Genomic DNA, 18,266 nt, shown 5'->3' on the forward strand with positions numbered 1-18,266 from the left:
AAAAACTATTGAAATAAAAAATAAAATAAAATAAGAAATATATGAGGGGGCCAGTGGCTCACGCCTGTAATCCCAGCACTTTGGGAGGCCAAGGCAGGTGGATCGCTTGAGCCCAGGAGTTTGAGACCAGCCTGGGCAATATAGTGAGACCCTGTCTCTACAAAAAATACAAAGATTAGCCAGGTACGGTGCCAAGTGCCTGTAGACCCAGCTACTCAGGAGGCTGAGGTGGGCGGATCGCTTGGGCCCAGGAAGTGGAGGTTGCAGTGAGCTAAGATTGCACCACTGCACTCCAGCCTGGGCGACAGAAGGAGAATCAGTCTTTAAAAACAAAAGTATATGAGGGCTCCTCCCAGGCCCAGAGGCTGGGAGAAGGGGTGGGCAAGAAGTTACCCATAGTTGAGGACAAGATCTTTACAATATATAGGCACTACTGTTCTAGAAGGTTTGAGGGAAAATCACAGAGGACTTGGAACCTGGCTTCAGGGCACTCCAACTAGGTTTGTGGAGACGGGGAGGAGAGACAGGTCTCTAGAGGACACAAGAGCATAAGTCTGGAGCATTCCCGAGACAGAGCAGAGACAGTAAACATAGGGCAGATAGGATGGAGGCGGGGATGTTGTGAAAGCAAATGAGAGGGATTTGGCTTTCTTCGTTTGGTGGCACAGAACCCTTGCTCTGTGAAACTGTAAAATGAAGCGTGGTATTTGCTATTTTTCCTTTTCTTTCCCATAAATCACCAAGAACTACTGATTCTGAGAATCATGCATTTTGGGTAGTAGGAGCCTTGGAGATCAGAGAGCCTAGCCTCCCTATTTGTCCAATGAGAAGATTAGTTCCCAAAGTTCAGGTGGTCCAGGTTTCTGAGAAGCAGAGCCAGGGGTGCCTGGCCACCCCACTGACCAGGACCTAGGCCTGGACTTCTCTTGTTTCCCCCTAGGAGTCCAAGATCCTAGACACTTATCCCCGGGTCCACAGGAGCCTGTAGGAGAGAGGCCATCAACTCCTGGGCTCTCCAAAAGGTGTGGGCTCCAGGGACAGTCCAGTACTTATGGGGCTTGTCCCTCTATCTGCAACCCCAGGAAGCATGCCAAACCAGAACTTGAAAAATGGGAGTTGTTAGTTGTTCAGAGACAGGGAGGACAGAAAAGAATATGGATGCATCGACCAGATCCATATGAGCCACAGAAAGCCAGTCTAGCAGGATGGAGCACAATATTATATTTGAGAGGAGTGAATTTTTTTTATGAGTCACTAATCATAGGCTGCCTAGAGCCCTAACATCAAGAAGATTTGGATGGAGTATGTCCCAGCAAAACCTCATGGATTGAGACCAAGGGAGAAAGCCTAGTCCTCAAGAAAATCAGGGAACTGTTACTAGAAGGAAGATGGGGGACAAATGTTGGAAATGCAAAAGCAATAGATATTGACAGCAGCACCCTTGTACTAACCTGGAGATAAAAATGTCTGGCTGGCCTGTTCTCATAAGTGCTACTGTGTGCCAAGTATTTCCAGTGCTTCATCTATATTAACCAATTGATCCTAACCTCAACCCTACTATTATTCCCATTTTATAGAGGAGGAAATTGAAGTGCAGAGAGACTAATGAACCTACTCAAGGTCTTATAGTTAGTAAATGCCAGAGCTGAAAGCAGTCTGACTCTAGAATTTGTGTTCTTAATTATTGTGTTACAAGTATTTCCAGATTCCTTGCTTTTCTCCTCTCCTTACATTTTTTTCTCTGAAATAGGGATTCAAGGAAGGCCCTGATAATGAATTTAAATTATCTAGCACACAATAATAGCCATTATTAATTTATCATTACTCATTAATAGAGTATGCAAAGCTTCTGACATGTAGTAGACATTCAATGCTATAAAATAAGACAATAAGTAATTGAAGATCAACCAAGACATTTGCATGGACTCTAGAGCTGAAGGAAAATCTGGGTGACCTTCAGGGAAATTAGCAACGTATGTGAACAGAAGAGATGCGGACAGTAAATGTATAAATAGAAATGTCCAGAGACCAATTGATGCAGGAGTGGAATGGTGAAATGCTAAATTCTCAAATGACTCCTTTTCTCCTTCCCTTCTCAAGTGCTGCTTAAGTAGAGCCGAGGCCAGGCGGGATGCAGCTAAAGTGGCCCTGATCAACTCCCTCTTCAATGAGCTGCCCTCTCGCAGGATCACCAAGGAATTCATTATGGAAAGTGTTCAGGAAGCAGTAGCCTCCACCAGCGTGAGTACCCACCATGGAGGGCAGGAGATGGCTGCACTGAGAATTCTGAAGCATTTGAATCTTGAGAGATGCTAACATGAGCAAATTCTTATTTTAAGAATTCTGTAGATTCAATTTTTACCCATTAAATTGTTAATTTTCAGAAAAAAGTACTTAAATTAGAAGTCATAATATCACACATCTCCCTGGATCACAATTAATTTTTAATCTCCCTGGATCACAATTAATCATGCTTTAAATCAAGGTAGATCATTGGATCCACCTGGATATGTTTAAGTGAATGTTTGCTTATTGAGGAGTGTTGATTCTTTTAGGGCCTGAGAATGCAAACAGTGGAATACTGCTTTAATCTAGTGGAAAACTAGCTCCATTTTCCCCAAACTTGAAAGATCATGAAAATCATCTGAAGTGTTTACTGGAAGTGCAAATTCCCCAGCCAGTGTGGGGCCCTGCAATCTGCATTTTTAAGGAAACATGGACTGTTTAGATATGAGAAAAACCATATGCCCAATATGTGTTAGCTATTAGAATTACTATGGTTAATATCAATTACCTCTTCAGAGAGCATTGAAAATTTCTGTAATTAACACAATTAAATGCAAAGTGCTTTAAGAGCAAAACACCCTGTCTTAAAAATTAGATAGGATTTTTTTTTAAGCAATATAGGACAGGATATTTGTCCCATGAATGATTTGGAGCTCCCAACTCCCATTGCTTCCAAACTATAAGCCAAGAAAGAAGCCTTGGGTCCCCACCTGTGGCAAGTATCGCCCTGTGTGTGCTCAAGGGCAGGAACCTGGCATTACCAAAGGGATTAGCCACCTCTGGCTTGCCTTTAGCACGGATAAATCCCACCTGAGATTTCCTTCTCTGTTTCCCTTAACTAGGAAGGCTCCGTCGTTCTGGTGAAGCTGCTGATGATGAAGGAAACACTATCAGACTAGATGTGACCCTTTTCCCCTCATAAATCTTCTTATCACATAAAAGAGAGATAAGGAAGGAGCAGGGGAAGAAGAGCGATTGACTTGGCTGGGAGATGCCAGGGAGTTCTGTTCTATATCTGGTCTGAGGATGAAAGGAAGCCTTTATTTTCCAGCCCTGTAAATTTCAAGTGCTTTTGAGGAAGAGAGGTTAGGAAAATTATGCCTGATTTATATAAGTGTGAAATTTACTCAGGAGCAGGGAAGGGCCCTCAGTGTAAAAGTAATTTATCATTTTTTAAATGGAAATTTCTAAGGAAACAATATATATGGTTGCATGCTTCTAGATGGATTTCCTTTGGGATATTTAAAAAGCCAACATAAATATTTCAACAGCAGTGTGTTAATGTTATTGCATTCAAAAGCTATAAATTTGCTGCTATCTGTGCTGGCACTTGTTTGTTCCGTCTCACAAAGTCACCATTGCCCACCTTCCCAGGAATCCGCGTCCATAGGATACAGAAGGGCTGGCCCAAAAGCCATACCAGAGTTGTGTTAGCTTCTTAGTACCACTCCCCACACCCAAATTGGAAGGGAATTTCATTTCTACCCATCACCCACCCACCTCGTTTCCTAGAGATTAACTGGTACAGGACTGAAAAAATATAAACCATGATCCATGTCTCCAGGCTAAACACCAGCATATTACGAAAAGCTCCTATTAAGAATCATGGCAGTAAAATCTGAATGGTCCATACAACTGACGAATTCTTTCCATGTCAATTATGTAATCTTGCCCGGTTATCACTGGAATCAGAGCAAAGTCAGCATTTCAAATTTCAATAACCAACGAAGGCAGCCTCAGAGTTCAGCCATGCAAATGTTAACACCACCACCACCAAAAACCCTGTGCAATCATACAGAAATGTCTTCTTTTGGAAAATTATTATATCAGCGAGTATATAACAGTATTCTAATCAAACGCTGAATTCAAATTGATTAGAAAACCCTCAAATCTACTGGAGACTTGGTTGTAAAGTGAACATCTGTTCAGGTTAGACCAAAAATAGGCTTGCTGTGTGGTCACAGAATTAATTTGTGACCATTCAAAGAAGAGGAGGAAATATGAGTAATTTTTCTTTTTCTGCTTTCTTTCCCAAGGGCACCTTAGATGATGCAGATGACCCCAGCACCAGTGTTGGAGCCTATCACTACATGCTGGAGTCAAACATGGGGAAGACCATGCTGGAATTTCAGGTACCTGCCGACCTACCACATATTTATTTGATTATCCAATCCAGAAGCCTAAGAGAAATGCAACATTTATCACTAACATCTCCTGACCCAATAATCTTTTGGTCTTAAGTGTTTTTGGTCATTTTAATCTAACCCTCCTGGAATCCAGCATGGTAGCCCCATCTCAGCCACATCTCATAGGCCTAAACAAACACGCAATCAGGAAACAATCTTTGCTTTTATAAAAGAAAGTAAAAGGCAAATCTAAGAAATAGGTGAGGTACACCACATTCTTATGATCCTGTAATGTTTCACCAGCTTTTCAGTACAAAGCTCCCCGCTAAACCAATGAAAACAGTTTGACATGTTGGTTGTTATCATTTGCTTCTTAATTTTCAGAAGTCCTATGACTTCTGAAAGTTCCTGCAGTGCACGTTAAACAATACCCTACTTGGTCTGGTTTTCTATTACACAAGTTCTGCCACCTCCTATCATCAATGAAATAAAAAAAATTAACAATCTGTATCTCTTTTTCACCCACTTCCAACAAATGATAACAAGAGCTGAGGAACTATATTACCTATTATTTCTAAAATATATTGTTATATTAGTAACAACAACAACAGTAATAACAGTTGACACTTATGGATGCTTACTTTGGCCTGTGCTTAGCATTTAACAAATAGTGTCATAATGGAACACTCACAATAACTGTATGAGGTAGATAATATTGTTATCCTCATGTTATCATTGAATTCAGGATCAGGCAGTCTGATCTCTGAGCTCACACATCTATTATCCTATATCAGGCTGGACAGACAGAATTTTAGTAATGATTGGGCATGAAATGTGCTTCCCTTTAAAAAACTTAACTCCAATGCAGTTGAACATCCATACACATGCAATGCTGTTAGTGAGAGGTGACAGTGTGCTGGCAGTCCTCACAGCCCTCGCTTGCTCTCGGCGACTCCTCTGCCTGGGCTCCCACTTTGGCGGCACTTGAGGAGCCCTTCAGCCCACCGCTGCACTGTGGGAGCCCCTTTCTGGGCTGGCCAAGGCAGGAGCCGGCTCCCTCAGCTTGCAGGGAGGTGTGGAGGGAGAGGCGCGAGCGGGAACCGGGGCTGTGCACGGGGCTTGCGGGCCGGCTGGAGTTCCTGGTGGGCATGGGCTTGGCGGGCCATCCCAACTCGGAGCAGCCGGCCCTGCCGGCCCCAGGCAATGAGGGGCTTAGCACCCAGGCCAGCGGCTGCAGAGGGTGTACTGGGTCCCCCAGCAGTGCCAGCCCACTGGCGCTGAGCTCGATTTCTCACCGGGCCTTAGCTGCCTTCCCGCGGGGCAGGGCTTGGGACCTGCAGCCCACCATGCCTGAGCCTCCCACCCCCTCCATGGGCTCCTGTGCAGCCTGAGCCTCCCCGGCGAGTGCCATCCCCTGCTCCACGGCGCCCACTCCCATTGACCACCCAAGGGCTGAGGAGTGCGAGCGCACTGCGTGGGACTAGCAGGCAGCTCCACCTGCAGCCCCAGTGCAGGATCCACTGGGTGAAGCCAGCTGGGCTCCTGAGTCTGGTGGAGATGTGGAGAAACTTTATGTCTAGCTCAGGGATTGTAAATACACCAATCAGCACCCTGTGTCTAGCTCAGGGTCTGTGAATGCATCAATCGACACTCTGTATCTAGCTGCTCTGGTGGGGCCTTGGAGAACCTTTATGTCTAGCTCAAGGATTGTAAATGCACCAGTCTGCACTCTGTATCTAGCTCAAGGTTTATAAACACACCAGTCAGCACCCTGTGTCTAGCTCGAGGTTTGTGGATGCACCAATCGACACTGTGTCTGGCTGCTCTGGTGGGGCCTTGGAGAACCTTTGTGTAGATACTCTGTATCTAACTGATCTGATGGGGATGTGGAGGACTTTTATGTCTAGCTCAGGGATGGTAAATGCACCAATCAGCGCCCTGTCAAAACAGACCACTGGGCTCTACCAATCAGCAGGACGTGGGTGGGGCCAGATAAGAGAATAAAAGCAGGCTGCCCGAGCCAGCGGTGGCAACCCGCTCCGGTCCCCTTCCACGCTGTGGTAGCTTTGTTCTTTCGCTCTTTGCAATGAATCTTGCTACTGCTCACTCTTTGGGTCCACACTGCCTTTATGAGCTGTAACTCTCACCGCGAGGGTCTGCAGCTTCACTCCTGAAGCCAGCGAGACCACAAGCCCACTGGAAGGAAGAAACTCCGAACACATCCGAACATCAGAAGGAACAAACTCCAGACGCGCCACCTTAAGAGCTGTAACACTCACCGCGAGGGTCCACGGCTTCATTCTTGAAGTCAGTGAGACCAAGAACCCACCAAATCCGGACACAGTAGGAATCAGAATGCAAAATAATAAAGAGACTTCACCCTTAGAAATTGTTTTCTTAGGTTGTATTCCAAGAAGCAATGAAAGGTATAAGGTTTCATGGGCAAAATGTTCCTCACGGTATAATTTACAATGGTGAGCTGAGCCCTTCTGAAGCCACAATTTTCAAATACCTTCTTTGGTACCTTTCAGACTCCTTTCCTGACCCCAGTGGCATAGCCACTTCTCAGATGGATACATCCCCCTGCACATTTTTTAAAAATAAATATTATTTTATTAGCCTTCTGTATGATTGTGGCAAAAATGCTCTTTCTTCACCCATCCTAAATCTTAGTTTGTCTTTCTTTTCTTTCTTTTTTTTTTTTTGAGACAGAGTCTCGCTCTGTTACCCAGGCTGGAGTGCAGTGGTGCCATCTCGGCTCACTGTAAGCTCCACCTCCCAGGTTCACGCCATTCTCCTGCCTCAGCCTCCCGAGTAGCTGGGATTACAGGCACCCGCCACCACGCCCGGCTAATTTTTTGCATTTTTAGTAGAGACAGGGTTTCACCGTGTTAGCCAGGATGGCCTCGATCTCCTGACCTCATGATCCGCCCGCCTTGGCCTCCCAAAGTGCTGGGATTACAGGCGTGAGCCACTGCGCCCGGCCTTAGTCACCCAGTTTTATACTTAAGTGGCCATGGTCTTACTGACCTTTGACGTAGCCTGTCTTGGTTAGGAAGCAACAAAGCACCCTTTAAGCCTAGTGGATGGGGCACATGTCAGCTCAGTGGCTCTGACCCAGACTCTGCAGTGGGCTGGCCAGTTTGAGCCTGGCTCTTTTCCTTACCTCAAAATCTACTTCCTCGTTTGTATGTAAATCAGAGAGAATAACAGTACCTTCCTCACAGTGCTATTGTGAGGATTAAATGGGATGATATGCGTAGAGTCCAGAAGAGTGCATGGGGTATAATGAATGCTCAGTGAAGATGAACAACCATTATTACATGTATTTCTGAAGGAATCTTTGCTTGAAATGCCAGAGGCTACTGGATGGATTCCGTTGACAACTCTGTCTAACCTAGGTCTATTTGAACCTACACAAAATGGTTCAGGGCCCCTATTGTAGGATAAAAGAGTCGACCTGTAAAAGGTCCTTTTTTTCATAACAATCTAAAATTAAACAGAGGAATAATACTTTTAAAAAGAGGTATTTTTTTCAAGAGAAAGAAAATAAACTTTAAAAAATCATACAGACCTATGTATGAAGTCTGCTCTACCGCTTGCCATCTGTGAGCTTGTCCATTCTGAGACTCAGTTTTCTCATCTATAAAATAGGAATAATAATGCCCATTTTGTAGAATTTTTGTGGGATTTAAGTAGTGTAACATTTATAAAGCATCTGGCATAATGCTTCCCCCAAGCAGGAATTTCATTTAATTCCTGTTCCCCCTCCAAATAATACTGTAGTTCTTGTATTATGGAATGAATATTGCCTGCCCCAGTACACAGTAGCTTGTATGTAATTTAGTGCTATTTTTGGAAAAAATTAAGAATGATTTTGAATGTGATTGGTTTAGTCTGCCAAAGACGGGGGAAGGTGAGATTTAAAAAAAAAAAATTCTTAAAATTCCTTCCAAGTACTATGAAAGGCTCTACTCAACCCTCTTTTAGTAATAGTTTAATTGCTTTGCTATAGGCTATGTGTTTTCTGTGTGGTCTGTAGTAAAGTATTTAAATTTGTGAAATAATAATTTGAATCCTACTGTGGACATGCTTCATAAATTCTCCTAAAGGAGTCTGAATACAGGATGGAGACAAAGGAAGAGGAAGATGTGAGGGCAGGGAAAATCCAAACTCCCTTCCCCAGTAGGGATACTGGCAACCCAGGAGGAGGGCCTATGGAGCGCATCCCTTTTCCTTCCACCAGCCCTAGCTTGCCTGCTGGGACCTGGCACATTCCTTAGTGGCCTGGCTTAAATGCTTCCGCTTCTGTCTACACATAATGGGAATTGCCCACAGACCCGGGCTGTTTCTGCAGCCAACACAGCAATTCAGTACCCCTGGTGGGTAATAGATGTGTGTTTGTATCTAGCTATGGATGACTCTACCATATAAAAACAGGCTGGTGTCTCCAGACTGCCCTTGGGCTTTGGGGGTAGGGGGGGTGAGGGGGACATCCTGCAGCCAGCACTCAGAGGAAACATGATAGGCCTCTGCTTACCTTCACTTCGTGGGAGGGAAGCCTGGATGCTTGTTTCGAGGTAGCTTTGCCACAAAGAAAATTGCCTGCTGTTTGTGGGGAAGGTTGGGAGCAGCACTAGTCACTGGGTCTTGTCAGGGTCAGATTCTAGGCAGACTTTGACTGAAGCTGGTTAATATATTTATTCTGAAGCCTAATGCAATTCAAGGAAGACTTGTTTATTTACATCTTTGCTAAATTTTCCAGGTCGCCTTTTAAAACTTCATCCCATAAACAAATTTCCTCTTAAATCCATTCTCTTGGGTGGGGAGATGGTGCCCACCTGTTTTTCAAGTTCTCCATTTACAGTGTTTGTTTTTCTTATTTCTGATGAATCACAGAGCCAAACCCGTCTCCTAGAAAGAGTTCCAAAGAGAAGCAGTGAGCATTTTCTCTCCACAAGTAGCTGAAAAGCCCAACATTGTTTCTAACAGAGGCAACCCCAGGAAAGGCTGTGAGGACAGAGCCCCGTTGTTGTCTGTTTAAATGAAATGAATGACAAAATAAACCAGGAAAGCTGTAGAGTGAGAGCTGCAACTGAAATTTTCCCTAAAGAGGAAAGAAAACACACAGCTTGATTCTTTGTTCTATATTAAATTTACTCTGCTGGTCAGGACCAGCTAGATAATTTGCCAGGCCCAGTGCAAAATGAAAATCTAGGGGCCCTCGTTCAAAAATTACCAAGAATTTCAAGACAGCAGAGCACTAAACAAAGCAGGGGCCCTGTACAGCTGCACAGACCTCATGCCCGTGAAGCCGGGCTTGCCCCTGAGACAGAGCCACAAGAAGGGGACAGACAAGGGCTAGGCAAGTGAGGCATTTGTCTTAGGTACAAAATTGAAAGGGATGCTTAAAAACTTCATAATCAAGATAAATAATAGTATAATGCATTATTTTTTAAACTCAAAATTCATGCAAAAAATTCACGATAAACAAAATATCAGAATTATAAATAAAAGACCATGAACATGTATAATTGGCCCCACTCACTTTAAAACTTGCCTCACCTGCCTCACCTTATGAGGCTAACTTGTTTTTCTGTTGGTCTAGCTGGGCCCCTCAGGCTTCCAGATTACCCCACAAATAAAACACCACACCCCAAAAGACTTCAGTGAGGATTATGACAGACCCTCACAGGAAAAGACAACACTAATTTCTGTTATTTAAAAAAATTTTTATATACATTCTTTTTTTTTTTTCTGAGACAGGGGTCTTGCTATTTTGCCCAGGCTGGGCACAAACTCATGATCTTCCTGCCTCAGCCTCCCAAGTAGCTGGGACTACAGGCACATTCCACGGCACCTGGCTACACTAACTTCCTTTAGAATAACAGAGCTTCTCCAGGTAGAATATGAGCCAGCGAACACCAGGCAGCAAAGAATCATGGGGAAACTAGCAAGCAGAACTCCACAGCAGCCCTCTCCTTCCCACTCTGCAATCATGCAAGGATTTCCAATGGAATTAGTCACAGGCATGCAAAGATTTCTTGGAGTTGAGCCAAGAGCTAATAGTTTTGGGAAAATTTGAAGAGAATGAATTTGGTCTTATGAGGGGAAATAAAGAAGTGAGACAGAAAACATGTGAAAATATTTAAATATACTTTATATAATGATGGCAAGCTGAACATCTCTACAGAGGACAAAAACTAGATGGGGATATAACGTAAGAAGTTGGAAAGGAGGTCAGCTTCCCTAGGGAATTTTAAGAACAAGAGCAACACTGAGGAAGTGGCATTTGTGTTACCGGAGAGAAAAAAAGCTGCTTCGTGATGGGATAGAAATTTAGACAAACCAGAGGTGATGAGGAGGTTGACCTTCATCCTGCAGACAAAAACAGTTCAAGTCTCTTTGGGGACATTTTTGAAAGATGAAGGTTGTCAAGGGGCATGAGAAAGGGTTTTGGTTCTGTTCCCAGAAGAGTTGTGAATTCTAAAGTCTTAGGAGATTTTCAGGGTGGAATGATAGTCGCTTATGGGGCGGGGAGAGCAGTTAGTGTATAGATAAGAAAGAGAGCCCAGAAGACCCCAGAGGAAGAAGAGTATGTTTCTAAGTCAACAATTATCACAGGATGGAATTAAGAGCCTTGTTAGCAATAGGCTGTTTCTCAAACTGGGCCACAAGGATGCAAGAACAACGTCAAGATAGATAGCTATAGGAAGCCACAAAACAAATCCAGTATATGTGTCTGAGTTCTCAACTTTACATAAAGATTTAGGGTTGTGGGGGTCAAATGGAGGAGTGGAGTGATATTTATTTTCTTTTTTGAGATGGCGTCTCACTCACTTGCCCAGGCTGGAGTGTGGTGTTGCGATCGCAGCTCACCTCAATCTCCGCCTCCCAGGTTCAAACAATTCTCCTGCCTCAGCCTCCCGAGTAGCTGGGATTACAGGTACCCATCACCACACCTGGCTAATTTTTGTATTTTTAGTAGAAACAGGTTTTCACCATTTTGCCCAGGCTGGTCTCCATCTCCTGACCTCAAGTGATCTGCCTGCCCCAGCCTCCCAAGTGCTGGGATTATAGGCACAAGCCACCACACCTGGCCAATATTTATTTTCTCTTTTCTAAAAATGGGCATATACAATAGAATACAAAATTTGAGTGGATTTTTATAAGACATAAAACCAAAAAATTTTTCTTATTTACAAATATTGGCTCTCCTGTTACGTCATAGAGACTGGTTCCCACATACTGAAAAAACCTTCCTATTCATTTTTATGGCTTCAGAGTATTCAGTGAGCTGGTTTGTTAGTATGGTAGGGAGGGCAACACAAATTTGCCCTCCTCAGCCACTGGGGCTACTTTGATGGAAGGCCTGAGAAGAACAGCAGTGACAGCCAAATTGGACGAGATTTGGTTTCTAGAACAAAGCACTCCCACTTTTTCAAATTAGCATAGTGACATGATGAAGTGAAAATCTGAACAAGGGCAGGAAGATATGGAGGAGAGGGGCCAGGAGGGGGCAGCATCCCTGGGCACTGGACCCAGGACCCTGTGCAGACAGGGAGGTCTCCATCTGGGGCAGAAGGAGCAGCTCAGCTGGTATTCATGTGTGTTTTAATTAGCAGACACAAGTGGTTTTGCTTTTACTGAGGTGTCTGTGGGCTCTCAGAGTGCTTACTGTGCAGTGAACTTAGACAGAATGCCAAACTGGATCTCTGACAGAAAAGAAGAAAAACATTTCATTCTAACGGCAATTTTAGACATGAGAGAAGTGCTATTTGCTCTTCTAATAATCTGATAGCTTTAAAATTTACCAAATAATTTTAAGATGCCGAAAACCTAACTGTGAGTCTCCTGATTTTCATGAGAACCTCTTCCCGAGCAAGCAGATGTAAAGACAGTTAATTAAAGTCAGCTTTTTTGTTTTAAGAGACAAAATATTATGTTGCCCAGGCTGGTCTCAAACTCTTGGGCTCAATCAATTCTCCTGCCTCAGCCTCCCAAGTTGCTAGGACTATAGGCACACACCACCGTGCCCAGCTAAAAGCTTTTTTGAATAGGCAGTAGGACATCTGTCTATGTTAAGTTTTCATAACTATTTTTTAAGACATGAAAGTTCCTTGATCATCTAGAGTTATTTTTCAATAATTTCAATAACCACAGGCTATTAATCCACAATAGATGTATCTCTGACAAAAAAAACCTGTAAATGAAATGCAAATAATTTCAGTGGAAACTTCTAATTGTAACCACATTAGGAAAATGAAAATCTTCAGTATACTTATACACTTTAGCTTGCCCTTGATATATCACAAAAGGCAAGGAAATTATGGTGCTGATAGTCTGAATGCTGTGCTCAGCCCTGGCCCTTGGATTTGGAAACCATGGGTGAGTTTTAATGTCAATATAACCTTATTGTCTATATTTCAAGGCATTTTTCTTGACTGAATTTATAAATTTAGGAGTATTGAACAGTTTCTGTAGTTTGTTCATTGTATGTTTTATATTGTCAAAAGACAAAATTATAATAAATTTAGTTTAACGATCTAGCTGACTTTTACTTGCAATTTTAGAATTGGGTAACACCTCCTTCTGTAAAACAGAATGAATGTTCTGATGAGCTGAGCAGAGGAAGTTGGCTTTAGGCAGAAAAGGGCTGAAGAAGGTAGAAACAGAGGACAAAAATGGATTTGTCATTTCATAGTTACTTCTCTTGTAAAGATTAAAGCAGAGGGGACTTCTTTATTATGCCGGCTAAAACTGGCTTGTTTGGGGATTTGGCTATTATCTCTCTCTTTGTCCTGATTTCTAGGAAGCTCAGATAAACAGCTTAGTTTCAGCATGGAGATCTAGAACTTCAGCATGAGTGACTCCATTTTGATTTGATCTATTAGGCCTAATGCAGTAGCTCCGTCCAAACTAATGGCCTCCTATAAATGCTATTTAACTATATTTGTATATTTATTTTTTGGCTTAAAATTTTTAGAGTTAAATGGTTTTCTTTAAGATATAACATGGCCACATGATTCAAAACTCAGTAAGTTTTGCAAAATAATGTCACAAGAAGGTCTCCCTCTTTTACTCCTGTCCCCCAGGCATTCCTCTGGCATTCCAGAGACAGCTAATGTTACCAGATCCTTTTGTATCTTACTAGAACTCCTCTAGGCATTTACAAGCAAACACGTATATAGCAATCTTCTTAATCAAATAGTAGCACATGTTACACACTGTTGTGTACCTTGCTTTTATTTTAACACGTCATAGAATTCTTTCTATTTAAACTTATGGAACGTTCTCATCCTTTCTTTATGACTGCAAAGTGTTCAGTAGTATGGATATATCATACTTTAGCCATTCCTCTAAAAGTGACTATTTAAGATGCTCTCAGTCTCGAGCAATTTTAAAAAAATGATACAATGTCAAACCTTGCCTATACACTATTTCTCAGATGTCCTGGTATATTTAAATAACTTCTTGTGTGTAGAACTCTTCAGTGTATTATTTTTAATGCTGAAAGACATTTGTCAAGTATTTAGTCATTTCATTACACAAGTAATGTAATGTAATGCTATGGATATAGCAAAGGAGGGAGAGAAGAATGTTCCAGAAGCCCTGGGACCCTGGGCTTGGGAAAGTCCCAAAGTGTTGTGACAATATTGTGTATTCTGTTTCCTGATATATTTGGGAATTAGAGTTATGCCCTGCTCAGCTCTCACCAATGCACATTTCTGCTTTGGGACCAATGATAGGTGTTTGGGTTTTGTAGGAGCTGATGACCATTTTCCAACTATTGCACTGGAATGGAAGCCTAAAAGCCCTTCGTGAAACAAAGTGTTCCCGACAGGTAAGATTTTCTAATCAAGTCTAAGTTCGTGTTATATGAACTCAGCAGGTGGCTCATCATCTTCCTAGGAGATTTCCTTTATTTGAATTTTTCCGAATATAAATTTGGTACCTTATTTATTAAGAGCAGAAGACATATGAAGAAATATATAGAACAGCCCCACTGAGTCAGGGACTAACCAAATATACACACTAAAAAGAACGTGGGCACAGGACTCATTTGGATACCTGTACTGAATGCAAACCGAAAGGATCATAAAGGCAGACAGCTTCTAAAGAAAATCCTGGATCTGCTCCATACACCTCCCCTGCCTCCTTGGAATGTGTGCCCTCTTGTACCTTCTGATGCAGAAACTTGAAAATGCACTGCTTCTGAAACCTCGTCACTGGAGAGTGGCCAAGTTGGTGGTAGAAGAAGAGTATTTCCCACTCCTGCCAAAAGTCCCCAATAAACAACAGAAATGATTATAAAGTCTGACAAGCTGGCATTTAATTACTCATTTTTTTGGTTTAGAAGTTTCTTCTTTATTTTTCAGAGACAAGGTCTCACTATTTCTTTGTTACTTATGAGAAGCACCCTTCCCCCTTTTTTAATAACTAATGTAAACCCCCTCCTGTGTATTTAATGGTTTTCACCTGTTGTTCTCCAAGATTTATCCTTCCTCTACCCACCGTTAGAATGTGAAAGACGGTAGTTTATTTCTGAGAATTTCCTAATAGGAATTTGTGTGAGGAAGAAAGCCTCTAGGAGTCAGCAAGGTAAGGGTGGATGAAAGGAGCTTTCCATGCACTGCACCCCCTAGTTTTTAGTTGTTCTTTGCTTAGAGAGTCTAGGTTTCAGTTGTCAAAGATGGAAAAGAAATGAGTAGCTGATAATGTCTTTGGTTTTGTTTTTTTTCCTTTTCCTTTGATTTTACAAAAGGCCTTTGAAATATGCTGGTTGGGTTATAAACACTTTTCCATGATTGTTTTTAATTTGTTAAGGTCATAAATGCATACCATATGTTCTTGAAAACAAAAATAAGCAATGCATTCACTCCACATGATCAACTCTATATATGATGTTATTATGTATTGACAAATTTTTCACACAAGAATTGACAGGCAGTAACTAATTTTTAATTGTTTGTAAAAGTAAAAGACAATGGACCATGAAGGTATCATTATGATATCAATAATGGAGATGTCTACCTTCCATCATACATCTAAACTCCCTTCTGTATTTACTGTGAGAGAGTTGGCCCGTCTCCCTTGTGCTAATACCACAGCTGATTCTCCTGGTTTCTAAATGATACTCTGAGATGCCCTTAACTAAGAGCTTCCTGCTTTCTTCAGTGGATTTGACCAAACCCCATTCTGCCCAAGACCCTCTGTAGAGCTACTTCCCTCTCTTTATCTTTCCAAAGGAAATAATGCTGGGCAACAGGGTTCAATGAATAAATGAGGTCATATTCATACCAATTGTAGGAATGCATTTTCAGTGAATGGCTTGTATTTCTAGAGATGGCAGAGCTATGTTTGGTGAACATTATTGAGTCATTCCTGGTGGTGTGTTTTGAGTTGTGTGCTTTGCTAGGCCAACTTAGCCCTTCATTTCCTTTATAGAAGTAAACCAGTGAGTTTTGGTTTCAGTTTTTGAACATGAGAGAGATGGGGTTGTTGATAAAACCCTAATGATATGGGAAGCGGGAGGAGGCGTGTGGATGGGTGCCTTTGTTGCTCTTTATTGACACCCTGGACTTTGTTTCTTGGCCCCCAGGAAGTCATCTCCTACTATTCTCAGTATTCTCTAGATGAAAAGATGCGCAGCCACATGGCCCTGGACTGGATCATGAAGGAGCGGGAGTCACCAGGAATTGTCTCTCAAGAGCTACGAATGGCCCTGAGGCAGTTGGAGGAAGCCAGGAAAGCAGGACAAGAACTACGGTTTTACAAAGAAAAGAAAGAAATCTTGAGCTTAGCCCTGACTCAGATCTGCAGTGACCCTGACACTTCCTCACCCAGTGATGATCAGCTAAGCCTTGCGGCCCTATGTGGCTATCACTAGCAAGGCCAAGCCCCGGGGAGCCCTCAGTGACGGCAGAGGCCAGACTCTAACATTAGGAATCTCAGTGCAGAGGTCCTCAGAGGCTCTAGCATCTCTAGCTACTACCTGAAGGCTCTCCTAACCCTCTCCACACATTCCATTTACAGAGTATGAGAGTTGTAGGACCCTTACAAGACCCAGCAAGCCACTCGATGCATTTTTTCCATCACATTCTCAATAGTTCCAGCTCAGGATGAAAGGATAGACACAAAATTGTTTGAAAAACATTTTCCAGGCCTGGCTCCAACCTAAAGCCTGACTGACATGTGCCTTGCTAGATTATATATGTTGTTTCAAAGAATAGTCCAATATAGCATTCCCCAAAAGAACAGCAGCCAGAACTAGGTGAAGTAGTATGATAGCAGTTTTTAAAAATACTTAGGATTAAATAAATAATATGGATTGTTTTAAAAAATATCCAAGGATCAGAGTCCCTTTCTAAGCTTTGTAAGCTAAGCAATAGTTTATGTCCTACTAGATACACTGCAAAGCTACAGTGAGGATTTTATCTGGACATCCCACCATCAAAGATCTTGAAATAGTAATAGTATGAAAATACTAGATAAAATTAATGTTTAAAATGTTTTTGTAACAATAATTTTTTAAAACCCACTCTCTTCCATATACGGGGATAAATATCACCTAGAAAAGTAGCCTCACTCTTATTCCTCAAGAATTAATATCCAATTTTTACGAGTCTTGCAATCAATTTTGTTCATTTTTAATTTGCAAATAGAGAACCTGAACTAATTTGTTCTTGTTTTTTGCCACTGCAAACATATATCTACAGAGAGAAAAATTAATGGCATTTTAAAGTTTAAAACATTTTGAAAAATTATTAGCATGTAACAAAGAATGCTTGTATATGATTAGTTTCACCAGCATCTGAGAGAAGGACTCTTTAGCTCTGTTTGTTGTTCAAGAACATAAGCAACCGGTAGCTCAAATGTAGTATCATTATTAAGTTTAAGTCACTGGAATCTTCTTTAAAGGAGGGATAAGACATTGCCATCTCTATTTGACTCACCTATATGGGTCAATCAACTGATTAGAAAATCAAAAAACAGGCCGGGCGTGGTGGCTCACGCTTGTAATCCCAGCACTTTGGGAGGCCGAGGCGGGCGGATCAGGAGGTCAGGAGATCGAGACCACCGCATGAAACCCCGTCTCTACTAAAAAATACGAAAAATTAGCTGGGCGTGGTGGCGGGCGCCTGTAGTCCCAGCTACTCGGAGAGGCTGAGGCAGGAGAATGGCGTGAACCCGGGAGGCGGAGCTTGCAGTGAGCCGAAATTGCGCCACTGCACTCCAGCCTGGGCGACAGAGCGAGACTCCGTCTCAAAAAAAAAAAAAAAAAAAACAAAATCGAAAAACAATACAAACTTTTTTTTTTTTTTTAGTAGAGATGGGATTTCATCATGTTGCCCAGGCTGGTCTTGAACTCCTGGGCTCAAGCCATCTGCCTGCCTCTGCTTCCCAAAGTGCTGAGATTACAGATGTGAGCCACCATGCCTGGCCTAAACTAATTTTTAGATAGTTCCTGGTCACTCAAATTTAAGAATGTCAGCAATGTCAATTTTAAATGCTCATAGGTATTTCCATATCTATAACATGAAAATGATTATTCTGCATTTTATTCAGTAGTCCAAATTAAAGAAAATATTTTTCTCAATTTAAAATAACTTCTTTTTCTTTTGTTTATGCAAGTGCATACATGCCTCACTGAAAGCAAAACCATTATAATTACATTAAAGTTTATAAAATACGATATTTTAACCTCATATCTAATAAGTATGTACAAAGGTAACCATCACTCCTTAAATCCACATGAAAACTACTGTAACTGATCATGTATTTTGGAATTAGACTTGATAATAAAAGATTATCATGTATCACATATCTCACACCAGGGGAACAATTAGCTAC

General features: G+C 42.0%; 1 protein-coding gene across 1 annotated transcript in view; it reads left to right on the forward strand.

Annotated features, from left to right (window-relative positions):
• Nucleotides 1-17,640, forward strand: part of LIX1 (limb and CNS expressed 1) — a 50,766-nt gene extending 33,126 nt beyond the window's left edge. The window contains exons 3-6 of the mRNA XM_032156762.2: nt 2,101-2,241; nt 4,323-4,418; nt 14,179-14,256; nt 16,015-17,640. Coding sequence (XP_032012653.1) covers nt 2,101-2,241; nt 4,323-4,418; nt 14,179-14,256; nt 16,015-16,302 — 603 coding nt within the window. The 3' untranslated portion in view covers nt 16,303-17,640. The remainder of the gene's footprint in view (nt 1-2,100; nt 2,242-4,322; nt 4,419-14,178; nt 14,257-16,014) is intronic.
• Nucleotides 17,641-18,266: the final 626 nt, after the last annotated feature.

Source organism: Hylobates moloch, unplaced genomic scaffold (genome assembly GCF_009828535.3).
Source record: "Hylobates moloch isolate HMO894 unplaced genomic scaffold, HMol_V3 SCAFFOLD_6, whole genome shotgun sequence".
Classification (NCBI taxonomy): Eukaryota; Metazoa; Chordata; class Mammalia; order Primates; family Hylobatidae; genus Hylobates; species Hylobates moloch.